Source organism: Erinaceus europaeus, chromosome 19 (genome assembly GCF_950295315.1).
Source record: "Erinaceus europaeus chromosome 19, mEriEur2.1, whole genome shotgun sequence".
NCBI lineage: Eukaryota > Metazoa > Chordata > Mammalia > Eulipotyphla > Erinaceidae > Erinaceus > Erinaceus europaeus.
The window spans coordinates 35,137,557-35,152,879 of NC_080180.1; the positions used below are offsets into that span (position 1 = coordinate 35,137,557).

General features: G+C 43.2%; 1 protein-coding gene across 1 annotated transcript; it reads left to right on the plus strand.

Moving 5' to 3' along the window:
• The first annotated feature begins 8,209 nt into the window (after positions 1-8,209).
• Positions 8,210-12,893, plus strand: NEFL (neurofilament light chain). Its single transcript, XM_007528885.3, has 4 exons — positions 8,210-9,368; positions 10,647-10,771; positions 11,202-11,521; positions 12,310-12,893. The coding sequence occupies exons 1-4, from the start codon at positions 8,322-8,324 to the stop codon at positions 12,447-12,449; spliced, it is 1,632 nt and encodes a 543-aa protein (XP_007528947.1). The 5' UTR covers positions 8,210-8,321; the 3' UTR covers positions 12,450-12,893.
• The last annotated feature ends 2,430 nt before the right edge of the window (positions 12,894-15,323 follow it).

The window sequence follows — 15,323 nt, forward strand, 5'->3', positions numbered from 1 at the left end:
TTCAATCTGAAACTGAGAGCAAGCAGGGCTTGCTTCCCTTTCTAAACATGAGGAAGACTGACAGGGAATTAAATCACTTAAGAGCACCTTTAGTGTGCATAATTATGTGCAGTAATATAAATTATAGGCTTGTATCAGGCATAATATAAAGTCATTCTCTTAGACAATCGAGTTTAATCACCACAGAATCTGAATGAGTTGGATATTAAAGTCAACCCCTTTTCTTAGTTTTTCCTCTTTATTATTAGAGATTTTTAGCAGAGGTTTTCAAAGTGATAAAATTCTAGGTGTATAATTTCACAACTGTACATGGTAAGTCACCACATTTCCTATTAAAACTCTCTGCTCCCTACCCCACAGTTCTCCCAAAGTGCAAGAGATAGTTTCATTGCCATATTTATTTTGAAAGCTCATTTGTTTTAGTGATCTATATCTCACATGTGAGTGAAACCATCTGCTAGTTGGCAGAGTTGACTAGACCTGGAAATAATCCCCACTTGAAAGATGTGGAAGGTAAGACTTAAAGGTAAGGAACTTTAAAGAATCCCACTGTGTTATGTTACTTAATCCTTACAGAGCTCTAGCGAAGTATAATTTTATTTATTTATTATTGTTAGTTGTATAAGGAGAAAAGCAAGGTTCAAACAGCTTTAGAATGTTGGTCAAGGTCACACAGAAGATTCAAGGTCTGTCTTAATTTTCATTATTCCTGCTGTTCTGGAAAGGGACCATGAAAAGGACTTAAAAAGGAATAAGCCTGTTATAAATGAGACTGTAATGGTTAGAGACTATTTCCAGTAAATTCTATGACCGGAAGGTTTGGTAATAGGCTTGGCTTTGCTGTTACACTAGATATGGTTCAGAGGAAAGCTCTTTACCTCTGCAGTCCTCTCAGCATCTTTATGAAGGATGGTAACATTTTCTGCCTCACAGGATTGTTGCAGGGCAGCCAGTGGTATAATGTGGAAATGTTTGGGAAACATCAGCTCTGTGTAAATGTCACCATACTCATCTATGTTATGTGAAGATGTTTTAGGAATCATACAGAAAGATAAATTTAAGTGCACTGAGAAAAGAAAGTGTAAACGTAAAGCTTGTTTCTGAGTGCTAATAATGCTCCTTCTTCCATAAGCATTCTGCTCTGTCTAGAAGTAACATCTATTGATATGGTGTGGAGGGAGATAAAGAGGGTATAACCCATTCTACAAAGGCTTACCTTGGCCAGATCATTGCTCAACTCTGGCTTATGGTGTGTGTGTGGGGGGATGAACCTGGGACCTGGGAGCCTCAGGCATGAGAATCTGTTTGTATAAACATTATGCTATCTCCGCCACCCTGAAGATTTTTTTTTCTTCTTTATTTGACCAGAGTACTGTTTAGTTCTGGTGGTGTCAGAGGCCTTTAGCATGTTAAGTCGAGCGCTCTCCTGGATCCTCAAAGATATCTTTATGTCAGTATAAACTTAATATGAAGCAGACTGCTAAAATATCTTAATGCAATACTGGGAAAGACCAGTAGAAGTGCAATATCTACTCATCTTTAGAGCAATGAGAAAATTATCCACTTTACAGAGCAGCCATGAGGATTAAGTATGATACCAGCACAAAGCACTTGGCACAGTTACAAGCACAAAAATGTTGATCCACACCCTCAGTGACTTCTTCCTTCTCTAAAGTCTTAGCAACTATTGCTTATACCATTCTTTTTCTGCCTTGTGATATCTCCTAGGATTTTGCCACTTATTATTTAGCTGTTATGCAGTTTTTTGAAATTTTCTGTGTATGAGGTTTCTCTGCTAAGCTATTTCTCAAAGGAATGATCATACATTTTTCTTTATGTAGTTAGTATATAACACATTTAGTGATTTACAATTTATGTGATATATTATTACCCATTGAATTGTATATTTATATTATTGCATTGTAATTTATAGAGTATGTATTAATGTTTGCTATATATAAACACACAGATTTTTCTCCTTGCTATAAAACTTACACTTAATGCACAAATCTTATCACAATCTGGTCTTTTCAAGATCTAAGACAATGGCATCACCCCAGAAAGCTCACATATGCTTCCTCCTCTTCATTCTCCACCTCACATCCTTGATAACAACTATTGTGCAGTTTCCCTTGCAAAACAGATTAGTTTGCCTGCTCTGGAATGTTGTACAAGTGACGTCTATATACTGTCTGTATCCTTTATCTAAAATGTCTTTTACTCAGAGTCAGTATACTGCTGTATAATGACCTAAACAACTTCCACATTGTGGGTATCAGTAGCTGGCATTTTTATTGTGCCCAGATAATATTTCAAACCCTTTAGAGATAAGGGAAAAAATATAACTTCCAGGACTCTGTCCCCACACCCATGGTACTTTTTATTTTTCAGAATTGTGCACAGTCTAAGTGTTCCATCCACATTTGGTGACTCAGTGGATGAATGAACACAGGAGTTGTTTAATCAGTCAATGACCCATTTAGACACAATCAAGTTTTACTTTTCAAACAGAATCTCTTATATGTCCAACTTACCATACACTAGCGTTACTTATCCTGGTGCAGAAGCCTGCCTGCTTTACTGGAGGAATCCAGGGATCCGCCCATGTGAAAGTCTGCAGCAGCATTTGCTGCATTCCTGCAGCAGAGAAGTACTGGCGAGAAAGTCAATTGCTTCCCTGGCTGGGCTCCAGCTGGGCTGTGGACTGTGAAAGAGTCTATCTCAGGGCTTTGTCTACTGCAGGCGGAAATGCTCTTCTTTTCTCTTTGCAAACAGTGACTCTCACATTCCTCGGATTGATTTACTAAACCACTGCGAAGGTCAGCGAAGACATCCAGGTACCACATGGAAGGCTTTTGAGGTTGGTTAGTACCCAACTGCAGAAGCAGTACAGCTGAACAAACAGGGTTAGCACTTTCGGTTCTAATGGACAGATCTTTCAGATCCAATGGCTGTGACCAGCCCGAAATGACTACAAATTAAAGCCTTTAGTGCCTCAGCCTACCCTCTTACCTCTGCATCTGGTGGCTGTGATTAAGGGCAATTTGAGCATGGAATAGGCCTCTGGGGAGGAAATAGATTACCTTGGCTAGTATTGTGGAGCAAGCATTTAAAGGAGTTGAACCTGTCACCGTCTTTTCTGCTCGGACAGTGGCAAGTCCGGGTAATTTCTGATCCTGCACGTGCTCTGAATGCAGACATGCCTTTTACAAGTAATCTATTCAAATGACATTCGCACACTTGCTGCAATCTAAAATTTAAGTTGCAGCATAGGGGCTTTTCATGATGCGACTAACTTCACAGTGTGATGGCATAAAATTAGGGAAATATTATATTATGATGGGGGGGTTTCCTTCAAATATATCTCCCAAGAGATAGGGACATGCAAGTATGATTCCTGTGATGGGGGCAGAATACACAAAGAAACAAACTGGTAGGCTGCTGAAATAGTTCATGTGTGCAGCCCAGGTTCAAGCCTGGCCCCCAACACATTGAAGGAAGCTTTGATGCTGTGATCTCTTTCTCTCTGCTTTTCTGTGAAAGAAAGGAAGGAAGGAAGGAAGGAAGGAAGAAAGAAAGAAAGAAAGAGATTTTGGTGGTGGGTGTAGTATGGAACTATACTTGTGTAATCATCTAAATCATTACTAAATCACTAATAAAATTATATTAAATTAAAAAATGATTAAATGCTTACATGAAACATAAGAAATATATTTGCTGCTTCCAAAAGCAGTACATTTTCTGCTAATATTACATACGCATGCTTCTTTTTTAAAAGTTGAAGAATTTTAGAAAGCATTATAAACTCCATAAATTAGATGCTGAATGATATATATATTCTTTACAGTCATTTCATAGGCCACTATTTCAAAGGAAACCTGTCCACCACGGTGGAAATTGAAGATACTTTAGTTAGAAGAAATTGTGTTAGTCACTTAAAAAGCATTTAGAGAAATTAATTTATGTTAGCTCAGTAATTTAAAAAAGATTTTTGTAGACTGAAGTTTTAGAAAGTAATGCCTAAAAAGTGACATTGACAGGTACATATCATGCTGAGTTGGTGTATCATTTAAAAATGTTTATTTGATTTTATAATTATTATTTTGAATAAGGGAGACAGAGACACCAGTGATGGGGAGTGAGCCTGGGGTCTCCAAGCCTCAGGCATGAGAGTCTTTTGCATAATCATTAGGCTATCTCCCCAGACTGTGTCACTTTATTTTACATGAAGATGTTTAATAGACTTGCAACAATTATAGAGTTCACTGCCATCACTTGCTGTTCAAAAAAAAAAAAAACATGCTCATTAATGGTTTCAAGGTATAGATGAGCTCATATTCATGTATCTATGCCCACCACACAGGAAGTTTACTGCTTGTAAACTAGACCCTGCAGGCTGCATCAGGCAATTAGCAAATCCCACAGGAACAAAAGGGAGCAAAAAAAAAAAAAGCCACAGTGTGTGAAATGTGTAGTTTATTACTCAACTGGAAGCAGATAGAGTTTAGGCTTGAAGTAGCTGTGTGAGTTGGCAAATTGTTTAGCCTCACACAGAACCTCAGATGCTCAGAATAATAATAGCCATCTCCTGGGGGTGGGGGGGTTGAGGGTGGGGGACAAGAGAGATTGTAATTGTTAAATAATAGATGCCAGATATCTTTCATATAGTAGGTATTTCTGCAAGTATTTGCTCCTTCATCTCTCCTTGTGCAGACAGAATGATGCTAGTCCTGATGACATGCATGTATTTTCCTGGTGGTGAAGAGATCCATCTGTTGTTCTGGTCTAGGACTATTCCCATGGTTCACTGGTGGTAGAACTTTGCTTTCTTGATCCAGAACTGATGCTGTTTCATGAGGCCAGTCCTGTAGGAAGCTCTGTATAAATTTGAGCTTTTCTAACCAAATGCCAATCAGGTTTCCACTGGACCAAAGAAGTCACCAGGCCCTATCCCTCTGAAAGTTTCTGACTCTCCTGTTACAAGAGAAGAAGTAAAGTCTTCCTAGTGATCCTAAATATGAGCTCTGTGGTAATATGACTAAAAGCTTACGCTCTAACGGGATTTTCTCAAACAGAGGTTACCGAGATAGTAGGGAGAAATAAGAGTGGGAGAAATTTTATTAATGAGCTTCACCAGCATATTTCTATTTCTAAACTGATTTCTGTCTCCTGGGAGCATTTTTGTGGGCATCCCTCATCTAATTCCTCACGGGTGGATAATGTGCCTAGAGGATAATAAGTGAGGAGCCAGGCAGTGGCACACCCAGTTAAGTGCACACATTACCATCTTTAAGAACCCAGGTTCAAACCCCAGATCCCCATCTGCAGGGGGAAAGTGTCACAAGCAGTGAAATTGTGCTGCAGGTATCTCCTTCTCTCTCTCCCCCCTTTATTCTCTCTGTCATATAAAAAATAAAAATAAAAATAGAGAAAGAAAAAACGACCACTGGTGAAAGTTATTGTATGGGCACTGAGCCCCATCGGCAACCCTGGTGGCAAGTGAAAAAAAAGGGGGGGGGATGACTGCACAAGTGTATCACAAGGCACAACACAACCTCCTAAAGCAACAGTAGCACCACTGCAGACAGCACTAATACAGATACACTTATGACAAGGAACCAGAAATGTTAACTCTATTTCGAAACAGCCTCTCCATTCGTTCATTCTACCTTTACTTTGACACACACACACACCATCCAACAAAATGCCAGGAAAAACATTTAACAATGAGGGTGGCTGGATAGACTGCTTTAAAAGAGGTAGGCACCTAACAGAGGAAGGTTTCTGATGATGGTGTCTCCATGTCCCAGACATGGGTTGGGCTTAGGAGCCCCTCTGAAGCAAACTTGTGGGGGACAATGAAGTTGCTATTCCAGGAACAGTTTTAGAAGTTCAGAGATCCACATTCATAAATACAGTTGCTTTGGTCTCTTCTCCTGCTCATCCAGTTCAGCAAAGGCCTCTTCCAGCCAATCCCCCTCCCCCTCCTATCACTTGAATGTGTCTTCATTTTCAGCAGTACCACTCCACCCTCCCCCTATTCTTCTGAGTCACCACTTTCCTCTGTACTCAAAAGCTTCAGCCTGGAGCCCCTGCAGGAGGGGAGGACTTTACGCTGCTGGATTTCAGCTTTCTGAGGGTGACCTGAAACTTGGACTGAAGGGAGCTGACACCAAAGAAATGAATTCATGAATACTTGAGTGTGGTGTATGCAGACTCACCCAGCAAAGTGAGAAACACTGCGTTTATGTGGAGCAGGTCAGAAGGGAAGCTGTTTTCACCTTTTCACCCACATATAGGTTATAGGGAGCATACAAAATAAAGCTCTACCCCAGTGAATCTTTTCCCATTACTGAATCACTGGTGAGTGAGAAGATTAAGCAGGCACGGGCTAGGGCTATAAAATTCATCAGAGTAAGAGCTATTGCCTGTCTGCAAAGGCCAAACAAAATTCAAGACAGCCACATGACTTAGGTCTGAAATCGTAGAATGATTAAGCACCATGGACAGCAAAGATTCCTTGCATAGTGTCCTGATAGATTACAATTACCAACGTTAATGTTTCTAATGTAGCATAATTTGAGATAGACTGTAGATTGCTTAGCAACTGTTGTATGTTTCCTGCCAAGGGGCTAGGGAGTGTCAGAAGAATTCAGAATCCCACATCTTTGGAGGGGGGGGGGACTGCAGAGATTAATCCTTTCCCATTCCTCAGGGAAGTGCAATATTTGGGGGCACAGGTGAAGTATCTATTTTAAGCACTTTACCATTAGGTACGAGGTTCTTCTCTCTCTCTCTCTCTCTTACAGCAAACAGTCAGTATGCTTTCCCCCTTTTGCCTATAAAACAGGAGTAAGTTGCATGTCAAATGCCGCTGTCATACAAATAAACCGAAAGCTGGCTTTAAAAACAAAACAAAACAAAAGAAAACAAACGCAAACACCTTAGGTAGGTATCTCCGCATCCCCTCCATGAAACAGGAGAAACGCCCATAACACATTGTGAGCAAAAGCTCCGCAAACTGCAGGGCTGTCTCCCTGTGCATTAATTACCACGTGAGCACTGTTCCAGATTTCCGGGCGTTTCTTAAAGAAAATACACAGACACTAGACATCGTCTATTATCTATTTAATAGAATGAATGGCCGTGGTGGAGAGATGGTGGGGGGAGAACCCCTAGGCTATTTGTGCTGTAACCAGATGTTAGGAGAACGCACTGAGCAGCAGCAATTTCTCTCAGAAAAACCGACCACCTGCAGGGCTTCTCGAAATCCTCAGGTTGGGTGTAACACAGGTTTAAAGATTTTTTTTTAAAGTTACACAGTAGGGGTGTCAAGCTGGAATTTAGTTTGATGGTGAACGGGCAGTGACAACACTTTGCCCCGCAGAGCTCGCCACCCCCTTGCCTCTCTCCCCGGTTAGCTTCCGACCTCCGCTTGCTTCCACCTGCCCGCCCCGCTCCAGCGAGGGTGTTTGCATTCCAGGCTTCCTTCCCTAGGAAGACAGGACAAAATCCAGTAACTGCAAAGGCTGCTACCAACTGTTGTCAAACTTAAACAAGTGCCCAAATGAACATGGCCGCAATTTCACATATGTGAATGTTGAGCAGCACCTGAAAGGAAAGAAAGAAAGAAAGAAAGAAAGAAAAAACACAGAGAAACGGTGGTGAGTTAAAGTGCCAAGAAAAGCTACATACAAATCTCAAACTTGACTCCACATTAGCCGGAGAGCTGTACCCTCGATTTTCGTTCGTTTAGTAAAATCTAGTCACCATCAACACCAGGAGATGGGGGTGGGGTGGGGTGGAAAGTGAAGGAGGATTTACCATAAAGGGCATAAAGAGATGCTGAAGGGGGTCAGGCTAAGGTTTCCGCAAGGGGTGAAAACCTTGGGGGACACACCCTATTCCTAGTGACACTGCGCCAAGAAGTAAAACAACTAAGTAGGAGAGGTGGGGGTGCGGGTGGAAGTGGGGGTGAGTAGGCAGGAAAAGAGAAACGAGCGAGGGTAAGATGGGTGTCCAAGCAAAGGGAGGGCCTTGCAGAAAAGTGAGAGGCTGAGAGACGCCGCAACCTGCCGCCTCCCCCACCGGCCTCCTGCGCAGAATCCTCCCAGGGCCGCAGCGGCGCGTGGCCCCCACTCGCCGGGCGCGCGCGATGCACCGCAGGCTGCGTCACCAGCCTCGCGACGTATAAATACAGGCGGCAGGACCGCGCCGAGCCGCACACAGCCATCCCTCCCTCCCTGCCCCTCTCCCCTCCGCTCTGCCTCCTCTCTAGGTCCCAGTCTCCACCGGCAGCCCGAGGGCCGCCGACCGCCACCATGAGTTCCTTCAGCTACGAGCCGTACTACGCGACCTCCTACAAGCGGCGCTACGTGGAGCCGCCCCGGGTGCACATCTCCGGCGTGCGCAGCGGCTACAGCACCGCGCGCTCCGCGTACTCCAGCTACTCGGCGCCCGTCTCCTCCTCGTTGTCCGTGCGCCGCAGCTACTCGTCCAGCTCCAGCTCGTTGATGCCCAGCCTCGAAAACCTCGACCTGAGCCAGGTCGCCGCCATTAGCAACGACCTCAAGTCCATCCGCACCCAGGAGAAGGCGCAGCTGCAGGACCTCAACGACCGCTTCGCCTGCTTCATCGAGCGCGTGCACGAGCTGGAGCAGCAGAACAAGGTGCTGGAGGCCGAGCTGCTGGTGCTGCGGCAGAAGCACTCGGAGCCGTCCCGCTTCCGGGCCCTGTACGAGCAGGAGATCCGCGACCTGCGCCTGGCGGCAGAAGACGCCACCAACGAGAAGCAGGCGCTGCAGGGCGAGCGGGAAGGGCTGGAAGAGACGCTGCGCAACCTGCAGGCGCGCTACGAAGAGGAGGTGCTGAGCCGCGAGGACGCCGAGGGCCGCCTGATGGAGGCTCGCAAGGGGGCTGACGAAGCCGCGCTCGCCCGCGCGGAGCTGGAGAAGCGCATAGACAGCTTGATGGACGAGATCGCCTTTCTGAAGAAAGTACACGAGGAGGAGATCGCCGAGCTGCAGGCGCAGATCCAGTACGCGCAGATCTCCGTGGAAATGGACGTGTCCTCCAAGCCCGACCTCTCCGCCGCGCTCAAGGACATCCGCGCCCAGTACGAGAAGCTGGCCGCCAAGAACATGCAGAACGCCGAGGAGTGGTTCAAGAGCCGCTTTACCGTGCTCACCGAAAGCGCAGCCAAGAACACCGACGCCGTGCGCGCCGCCAAGGACGAGGTGTCCGAGAGCCGCCGCCTGCTCAAGGCCAAGACCCTGGAGATCGAAGCGTGCCGGGGCATGAACGAAGCGCTGGAGAAGCAGCTGCAGGAGCTGGAGGATAAGCAGAACGCAGACATCAGTGCTATGCAGGTGCGGCGCTGTGCCAAACGGGGCGGGGAGCAGGCTGCAGAATTGAGTTTGGGGTGGGGTTGGGGGGGACCCCGGCTGCCCTCTCCAAATGGGACCAAGGATGAGGCATCTGCGAGAAGCTGCCCTGCTTCTCTGGAATCTCCGTGGGAAGGGTGGGGCACTTGCCAGAGTAGTGGGTGGGGACGCGCTGCACTCTAGGATGCCCTGTCAGGTGTAGTTAAGATCCGCATTAAAGCTGCTCAGTCCTGGGGCGGGGGGAGGGCCTGGGGGGGAGGGGGGAGGGGGGAGCTGGGCGTTGCCTCTCACCTTCCCTCTCGTGTTCTGCACTAACCATGACTTGTTTTGCAGTACGAATTGAATTGCCCTGTTTGATTAATGCAACGAACAACTCTCCTGCAGATAACCGATCAAGGATGCTTTTTGAGTAGTTTTACCATTTCCCTTAACTGATAGACAGGAATGCAGCCAAAATTGTAGGCATAGGCAGTAATGCTGTTGACAGTAAAACACCTTTTTTTTTTCTTAAGTAAGATTCTCCATTTTTAGGGGAGGTGAAAAAGTAATATAGATACAGAAAATTTTTAAATAAAATAATTTTAATAAAACTTTTCTGTCACCTCTAAAAATTTCTTATATATGGCCCATATACAGTTCATGAGTAAGACCCTCTTTCTTTTTCTTTTTTTTAAGTTATTTTTTATATTTATTTATTATCCCTTTTGTTGCCCTTGTTTAACATTGTGGTTATTGATGTCGTTGTTGTTGGATAGGACAGAGAGAAATGGAGAGAGGAGGGGAAGACAGAGAGGGGGAGAGAAAGATAGACACCTGCAGATCTGCTTCACCGCCTATGAAGCGACTCCCCTACAGGTGGGGAGTCCGGGGCTTGAACTGGGATCCTTACGCAGGTTCTTGCGCTTTGCACCACCTGCACTTAACCCGCTGCGCCACTGCCCGACTCCCAAGACCTTCTTTCTTAATCAGTTTAATTCTTGCACAGATTTTATGATGGTCATTAGACTGTATTTACTAAAGAGAGCAAAGAGAATTTTTTGTCCATCCTTGTTTTCATCTCATGCTGCATGAGACTAGATTTGGGAGAGTGTGGAAAAGAGAAAAGTATAATCAGGGAAGAAGCAGTTGTTTTAGGGGAGATTTTATCTAAGGGGTGCACTTTGATTCTAACTGGAGCTAAGCCTTTGCAGCTATTATTCTGGTAAAATAATAGCAAGAGGGAGTTATTCTTGGATTTCTGTATTTCTTTTTGTTTTCTTACAGGATACAATCAACAAATTAGAAAATGAGCTGAGAACTACAAAGAGTGAAATGGCAAGATACTTGAAAGAGTATCAAGACCTCCTCAATGTGAAGATGGCCTTAGATATTGAGATTGCAGCTTACAGGTAAAAACCAGGCCAAAGGTAGATTTTGTTTAATATTGAAATAAATAATTTCATAAACAAATATAATTAAATTCAATTTACACTGTAGCAGAAACCTTCAAGAAAAGTTATTTGAAACTATTGTTAGTTTGGGGGCCTTTTCCAAGAAGAAGATATGTAGATAAACATATAAGAATTTATTTCAGTAATAATGTATTTTGTCCCTAGCTTTCCATTACATTTAAAATCGAACAGACAGGAGTCTGTTTACTATTGGTTTTTCTAGTATCAGTCACTAGCTTTGATAATTTCCTTGCTCTGTACCTTCTTGCCTTTAAGATTACCTTCCAAGATGGCGCCTGTGGGAGGTGATGAGTGGTGGACTCTGGGCAAGTAATTCAATGCACTTCTTGTATTTCTGTTTGTTCCCCTCCTGGTCTACCCTCTCCAGGAAACTCTTGGAAGGTGAGGAGACCAGGCTCAGTTTCACCAGTGTGGGAAGCATATCCAGTGGCTACTCCCAGAGCTCCCAGGTCTTCGGCCGATCTGCCTATGGTGGTTTACAGACCACCTCCTACTTGATGTCAGCCCGCTCCTTCCCATCTTACTACACCAGCCATGTTCAGGAGGAGCAGATTGAGGTGGAGGAGACAATTGAGGCTGCTAAAGCTGAGGAAGCCAAGGATGAACCCCCCTCTGAGGGAGAAGCTGAAGAAGAGGAGAAAGAGAAAGAAGAGGGAGAGGAAGAAGAGGGTGGGGAAGAGGAAGAAGGTATAAGAAACAGACCCCTGCCATTTCAAGTGCAGACTGGGTGTGACTATGCCTCGGGCAGTGAATTAGATAGATAGTCTTGTCTATGCCAAGGATTTTTTTTTTATTCATTTATGAGTTTAGAAGCTTCAATTATTTATTCAACAAAGCTTTAGTAAGCACCAATTTCTCAAATTGGTAGATCTTCCAGAGATATACATTTATGCTTAGATTGGTAGATTTTTGAAATTATTTGCTTTTTATTCCCATTAAGCATTTTCAGTACATTCAGTACATTCACTGGTATAGCAGATTGGTATACTAAAGAACACAACTGAATACCATAAATATTAATATTCTAGAAAGAAGCAAAGCTACTAATACTTGACATAATTTGATTTTACTTAACTATATATTCAGTGCCAAGCATGTAGCTTTGAGTAGCTTGGGGGAAACCTCCCAATATTTACATTTTCATTTATTTATGTATGTACTTATTGCTTATTGGATAGAGACAGAGAGAAATTGAGAGTGAAGGGAAAGATAGAGAGGGAGAGAGAGACACCTGCAGCACTGTTTCACCACTTGGGAAGCTCTCCCCCCTGCAGCTATGGACTGAGGTCTTGAACCCACCAGGTTCTTGTGCACTGCAACATGTGTGCTCAATTGCCCAATCCTGACCATTTACATTTTCACATGAAACTGTAACAGAAAGCTTTTCTTTTTGTTTTTATTTCTTTTTTAAAAACTAGACTTACCTTAGATTTGGAGTTAGTAAAAAAAAGTTTTTGTTGTTGTTTTTGTTACAGCTGCCAAGGAAGAGTCTGAAGAGGCAAAGGATGAAGAAAAAGGAGGTGAAGGTGAAGAAGAAGAAGCCAAAGAAGCTGAGGAGGATGAAAAGAAAGAAGAGGGTACTGGGGAAGAGCAAGCAACAAAGAAGAAAGATTGAGCTCCCTCTTCCCCCTTTCCTATGTAATTCCAAGAATAATTCTCCCCAAATCAGGTCATCCATCACCTAACCTACCAACCAACCAGTTGAGTTCCAGATACTCTAGGAATTAAGATGTCAATATTGTATAATTCTGAGATGATTTAGGTTGGACATTAATTGTTGTGCTATGACTTTCCTCCATATGCAGAGTGCCCGTTTGCTTGCAGAGTGGCTTTCTGGCTTGCTGCCAGCCTGTGCATGGTCCACGCTTATGAGTTCAGGATCTGTGGCAATGTGAATAACTCTGATGTTTACAATAACAAAATCACAAGAATACATGAGTTCACTAATGCTACTGTTCATTTTTCAGGGGAAAAATGAGTCCTCTGAGCTTTTGGTGGTTAGAAATTAAAGACCTCGAATATGTGCAATAAGTAGTAAATAAAGTTACACTGGATGATATGTCTTGCTGTGGTTGTTTACTTAATCAAACTACATTAAAGAAGGTACTAGTATATAAGCCACATACATATGAACTATTGAGCTCCAATTTTTTTTCAAATTAAATTCCTAACAATTGCAATGCATTTTCCCCATCCCGCCCCCTTAATTGGTAATTCTGAGAGGGTCTGGTTAGATCATTACAATTTATGAACACCATCCACTCAAAACATTTACTGATAATAAACTTGAGTAAATAACAGCTTTTGGAGGTGGGCATTAATTTTTTTCATTCTTCTTCTTCTAGGGTTTGCCCTTCTTCCGTAGCCAGTCAACAACATCAGGTTAAGCCTGATGTCTGCTTGTTGCTGGCTTTGAAAGTGACTGGGATCCATGTGGATTCAGTCGGCTAGGAAGGATCGTCAGTTTCCCCAATAAATGGGTACTCACGGGATGCACCACGAGAAGGTCGATCCAATGCATCCCAATTTTTTTTTTCATAATAAACAGCAAATAATTTCCCCCATAAAATATACAAGGCAGAGGAAGGGCTGATTGGAAATAATTCTTAACTTCGCATGGTAAATATGCCCTTTATGGTAAACAGGTAGTAGTAACATGCAATGATAAAAGCACTATAGCTAAGAATATAAATTCCACCACCCATCCATCACTGTAACCCAACTATAGTTTAGGGCAGAAACTGAATATTTAGCAGGTGATATATATGATCAGGGCATCCCTTCCAAACATGTGTGAATGACTGGAGTGGAATGAGAACATAAAAGGCAATTTACCCTTGGAAACACATTGCCTGCAATCCTGAGCTCATGATTTTGTGTGTTGTTAGATTAATTCAATTGTGTCAGATAAACAGCATATAATGTTACCTATTTTATGCCTTTCAAAGGTTATGGGTACAGCTAATGAAATTGCAATTGGGTGGGGGTGTGTTATATACTTGTATGTTACCTTACCATTGCTCTGCATGTCTTTATAGGAAATAATTTGTATTGCAGTGATAGCTCTAACTGGTTGGACATCACATCAAATACATATTTCACCTGGCCCCCCTTCACTGTAAGGCTATAACACTCTTGTAACATGCACTTGATGTGGAATGTAGATGAACTTGTTGATTACCTGTTACTCTGCTTCTGTTCTTATGCAATTGCTTTACCAACTCATTTCAAAAAATATCTTTTCAGACAACCTCTTAAAATCATTAATTTAACCTGAGAGCAATTTATATTTAGAGTTGCTGGATCATTTCAACTTTCTACTTCTAGTCAAATATGTTACCATGCACATAGGTAAAGTGTTTCTTTGTCTACTTTGAGGATAAGAATGTGAACTTTAAGGTTCAAAGACTGAGAAACTGAAAATTCCTAGGACATTGATTTCTGTAAAAACTCTTGAGTCATCTCAGGAACTTAGCTTTTCACATTTATTTTTATTAAACATGGGATGTTACACATGGTAAATCACAGGCAGATGCAGATTAGATTACATGTTAAAAAATAACTTTTAGCCACACATGGAAAAGGCTGGATGATTTGAGAATTACTTGAAACCGGACTTGAAGCCAAACTCTGTACCATACTCTATCCTGTGTGCCATAATAAAATATTGAAAACAAAAAACCTATACTAGCTGGTTAAAGTCTGGAGGTGTCTTATTGGCGTGGAGGTGGGGATGAGGTGGTTGGGATTTGGCAGGTGACAGCTCATTCAGTGGTTTGGGAAAATGCTGAGGAGACTGGGCCTTGGGGTCCAATAATTTGAGACATTAGTTCTGAGCAGGGTTACCACACCCATGGGTTGCCCTGGGACTGGTAGAGATGCCGAAGATAAGTGGTGTAGCCCACCAGAGAAAGCTTTAGGGCAAGCTAGCAAAGCTGCAGAAGGGTGGAGATCTCCGTAGTGGGTGAAACTGTCTTTTTGGAGGGTTTCACCCTTGCCTCAGTGGGTGTAGCTGCTGTAGGGGTGGAAAAGTGTCCTTTCTTCAAGTTGTTGAGAAAAAGAAAATACTCTCACACAAAGGAAATAGACGAAACACACACAAGAAAAGAAAAAAAAAAACCACAAGCAAAATGTCTCCCCCTTACACACACACAACAAGAAAAAACACACAAAACAACAGCAACAACACAAACAAACAAAAACAGAAGATGGGATGGGTGGAACCTTAGCTGAACACAGGGTTTTCAACTTTGCAGGATGTGTAGACAAAAGAAGCTACAGAACTTTTACTGGGAAGTTGGAGGTTCAGTTGGTTGGTTAGGTTTCCAATTATTCAGTGGGAGAAGCCTTGTGTGGGTGGGGCATCTGTCTAGAGGGTTGGCTCTTAAATTCTCCTAGAAGAGAACCACAATCATAGGCCAGAGAGACGTGAGCAGAGGAGGCTGGCCTCCAGTCCCTTCAGAAACTCCTTAAGCAGAGAGAGGTGTGG

Excerpts from the sequence above, each read along its gene's own strand:
- NEFL (XM_007528885.3), top strand. The coding sequence starts at position 8,322 with ATGAGTTCCTTCAGCTACGAGCCGTACTACGCGACCTCCTACAAGCGG. Across the intron at positions 10,772-11,201 it reads ATTGAGATTGCAGCTTACAG|GAAACTCTTGGAAGGTGAGG; the intron begins GTAAAAACCAGG and ends TACCCTCTCCAG. Across the intron at positions 11,522-12,309 it reads GGGTGGGGAAGAGGAAGAAG|CTGCCAAGGAAGAGTCTGAA; the intron begins GTATAAGAAACA and ends TTTTTGTTACAG.